The sequence below is a fragment of the Pterocles gutturalis genome, unplaced genomic scaffold (assembly GCF_000699245.1).
Source record: "Pterocles gutturalis isolate BGI_N339 unplaced genomic scaffold, ASM69924v1 scaffold3948, whole genome shotgun sequence".
Taxonomy (NCBI): domain Eukaryota; kingdom Metazoa; phylum Chordata; class Aves; order Pterocliformes; family Pteroclidae; genus Pterocles; species Pterocles gutturalis.
In genome coordinates this window covers 1547-5452 of record NW_010122720.1, presented here as the reverse complement: position 1 = coordinate 5452, position 3906 = coordinate 1547, and the positions used below count along the sequence as shown (strand labels likewise).

At 59.0% G+C, this 3906-nt stretch overlaps 1 protein-coding gene across 1 annotated transcript in view; it reads left to right on the top strand.

The window, feature by feature from the left end:
• Positions 1–97: 97 nt before the first annotated feature.
• Positions 98–3906, top strand: part of PATL1 (protein associated with topoisomerase II homolog 1 (yeast)) — a gene marked incomplete at its 5' end in the record, with an annotated part of 5089 nt that continues 1280 nt past the window's right edge. The window contains 7 exon segments of the mRNA XM_010077597.1: positions 98–120; positions 123–271; positions 1703–1826; positions 1949–2046; positions 2128–2187; positions 2665–2813; positions 3398–3557. Coding sequence (XP_010075899.1) covers positions 98–120; positions 123–271; positions 1703–1826; positions 1949–2046; positions 2128–2187; positions 2665–2813; positions 3398–3557 — 763 coding nt within the window.

Here is a 3906-nt window from a genome sequence, read left to right as displayed (position 1 = left end):
AGGGGGGTCATGCTGTCGGGGGCTAGCCTGTGCACTGCTCTCTGTCCCTTCCTGTAGCTCCTGTGTGCTCACGGGTGCCCTTCTTGCTTCCTGCCAGCCAGCACCGGAACCTCAACGGCTCGGAGGGGGCCACCGGAGCAACCACCAGGAGCAGATGCGGAAAGATCCCTACGCCAACCTCATGCTGCAACGCGAAAAGGACTGGGTGTCCAAGATCCAGATGATGCAGCTGCAGAGCACTGATCCCTACCTGGACGACTATTACTACCAGGTAACCGGGACACGGGAAGCACCCAGCTCGTTCCGTGGCTGATCTGATTTCTGGAGGAGGAAAATCTGATTTCTGGAACAAGAAGGCAGAGGGAGGGGGTGGGGAGAGCATTCCTGGGAAGGGAACGGGGGCAGCGGGAAGGGAAGACCTGCCTTCATCTTCCTGGGAGAGATCTCCAGGGGTGAGGAGGTGTTGGGGGACGCTGGCAGCTTGGATTTTGTGCAGAAGGCTTCAGATAACAGGAGAGCAGCTCCTCTGCGTCAGAAGCTGCGTGTGATGGAATAAAACACCCGTAATGGGAGATGGGGAGCAGGAGAGAGCCCTGGGCAGGGAATGGCTGCGTGAGGAGGACTCTGGTCTGATGGGGGTGGTGAAGCCCACGGGGTCCAAAGTGCGAGGTGGAGAATTCGGATGGGGAGAGGCTGCTCCTGCTCTTTTCCAGTTTGAGAATAGAGAGCACCAGATGGGGCTGGGAGGAGCCAGGTTTGGAGCAATCGAAACAGATGTTGGCTCCTGTCAACAGTGGGAGATGCTTGAAGCTCAGCTGGGCTTGAGGGTGCACAGAGGGAAACTGCAGAGGGCTTTGAGCAACAGAGGATGGACACCTGGCTTGGGAGATTGGACAGGGCTCGTGGGGTCTGTCTGGGGCAATCGTCAGCTGTGCGGCAGGAGGTTTGACCCCTGTCTTCACGAAGGGGGTGCAGAGGGGGCAGCTGCACCCCCAGAAAGGTCTCGGTGCAGCCACGAGCGTGGGGCAGAGCAGGGAGGACAGCCACCAGCACGGTGAAGTGGGTCAGAGCAGCCCGGTCCCCTCCACGGTGGGAACAGGGATGAGCTCTTGCGGGTCGTCTGGGCTCTGGTGGGTCCGTTTGCTCCGGGGACGGTGGGAGGCATTGTGCTGACAGAGGGTTTTCCGGGAGCTGTGGGTGAAGCTGGTGCCCAGTAGAGGAGAGGAACTGGTGCGGCCGTAGCCGGGACGTGAGTCAACAAAGCTGTGCCGTTGCGAAAGAGGCGAACGTTGGCCGGGGTGGACGGGAAGAGCATGTGAGCACCAGCGTGGGAGGCCCCAGCTGTGCACTGCCCAGCCTGGGCATGGTGTTAGCAGAGCGAGGCAGGCTAACTGGAGGGTGCTGGGAAGGACTGGGAGCTGAGGCTGTTGCCAGGAGAGCAGATTCGTCATTGTTTGTATTGAGAAAGAGGGCTGAGGAGGAACCTCAACCTCCGTAATCTCGAGGGATGATGGAGAGGAGGATGCAACCATCCCCTGGGGTGCTGGGGGAAGAACAGTGGTTTGAAACGCTGCTGCTGACGTTGGGAAGACCAGTAAGCAAAGGGTGAGGGCTGGAGCGCAGGCTGGGGAGAAGGATGTCTTGCATCAGTCCTTGCCAGTTGTTTTTTGGGGGGTCTCAACCTCTCCTCTCCTTGCTTCAGAATTACTTCCAGAAGCTGGAGAAGTTGGCAGCAGCGGAGGAAGTCCACGGTGATGGTCCAAAGAAGGAACGCACTAAACTCATCACACCTCAGGTGGCAAAGCTGGAGCACGCCTACAAGCCAGGTAAGTGCTCATTTCTCCACACAGCCCGGACCTGGGCTGATAAAAATAAAGATAAACGGGGACAAGGTGGGCTCAGGCCCGGACTGACTCCCTTTGCTTCCCTCCTGCCCCCATTCCTGCAGTGCAGTTTGAGGGCTCGCTCGGGAAACTCACTGTCTCCAGCGTGAACAACCCGCGGAAGATGATTGATGCAGTGGTGACGTCCCGCAGCGAGGATGACGTGAGTCCCAGCTCTGCCTCCCCTCTGATGTTGCGCTTTGTGGCTGGCGCTCGGGTCTGAGTCGTTGTCCTTCTCTGGCAGGAGACAAAGGAGAAGCAGGTTCGAGACAAGAGGCGCCAGACCCTTGTCACGATCGAGAAGGTGAGTTCAAAGGGGACTGCTGCCCCCCTCAGAGATCTGTGGTGGGGCACGAGGTGGGCTGGGGCGAAGGAAGCGACCGTGGTGGCCATACGGATGGGCTGCTCTGGACATCCAGCTGGAGACAAGCCAACACTTGGCAGTGGCTGTGGCCCTGCTTGCAGGAGAGAGCAGAAATGCCGGAGCTGTGCCCGAGACGAGCCCGGATGGGCTTTGCAGGGCCTGTTATTGTCTCTCAGCTGCAAGGCAGCAACGCCTCAGCTCTCTGCAGTCACCTCTGTGACACTTTTGGGTCACTGAGTCCTTGCTCCGCCTGCTCTTCAAACATCTGAAGGAGGTTTTGACATGCTCGGGGACAGGATGCGCCGTTCCTGGAGCAGCAAAGGGGACGGGAGGGCGCTGACAGGGGCCGGGCACGTCCTGGATCTCTGGAGCAGGGCTGGCGGATCCCGTGGCAGATCCCTGTGATCTCTCCTGCAGACGTACAGCCTCCTCCTGGACGTGGAGGACTACGAGAGACGCTACCTCCTGAGCCTGGAAGGCGAGCGGCCAGCCCTGATGGGCGAGAGGAAGCAGAAGATCTGCGATATGTATGACAATCTGAGGGGGAAGGCACCCGGGCAGGAGAGGTGAGCAGAGGTGGTGGCTGCGACTCGGTCGGGAGCTTGGACAGTCCATGGGCGCTTGCAGCTGCTGAAACTGGTTTTCCAGGGACCTGTTTCCCAAGGAAGAGTTCAACTGACTCTTCCAGAGATGTGTTGGGAACTGGGGGCTGAAAGAACCCTTTTTTGTGTTTTTTCCTTTTTTTTTTTTTTGCCATTTTCCCCATGCAGTTCTTTGCTGTGGTTATGTTCCTGTAACAATTTCCATCCCTGCAGCTCAGGTGCTGCGAGTAGCGCCTGTCCGCCCTGAGCTGTGTCCCAGCACGTCTCTGAGTGCCTGGTTTTTAAGTCTGTCACCTCTTGCCTGACACACACAGATGAGCAGGGAAGGACACGGGGTCCCAGTGGCTCCCTTCTGCGCTGTCCTGTGGGGAACTGAGCCTTGTCCTCCTGCCTGGCCCAGCAGGGGTGTAGTTCCTGCTGTGTTTTTCCCTCCCCGGGGATGTTTTTTGAGGCAGGTGTGTTTTCTGCCTTGTGCAGGGCGGGCTGTGGGGTATCCACAGGAACTTGGGACACTCCCAGCTGAGGGTTGTCACTTTTCTCCTCTGCAGACCAAGCGACGACCACTTCATGCAGATCATGTGCATCCGGAAAGGGAAACGCCTCGTGGCTCGGATCCTCCCCTTCTTGTCACCCGAACAAGCAGCCGACGTCCTCATGGCGACGGCCAGGAACCTGCCCTTCCTCATCAAGAAGGATGCTCAGGATGAGGTGAGATTCCGGGGGCTGGGAGCGTTCCTCTCGCTCAGCGGGAGGTGGGGATCGGCGCGGGGTCTGGAGCAGGATCTCCTCCCCTCCACGGGGCAGGTGACAAGCGGCATCGTGTGTTTTAAGGCCACGATCATTTCTGCCTCTCCTGGGAGGCTGCAGGAGCCGCGAGCTCCTGGCATGAGCCTGCTGGCTGGCACCGGGAAGGAAGCGAGGAGGTTTTCTGATAAATGACACCTTTGTTTAACGAGCCCAGCTCTCGCCCGAGCGCTTGTTTAAACCGCTGCGTCTCTGACTCATCGGGTGACACCAGGAGACTCCATCTTCCAGCGGCAGGGAGCACAGGCCGGCG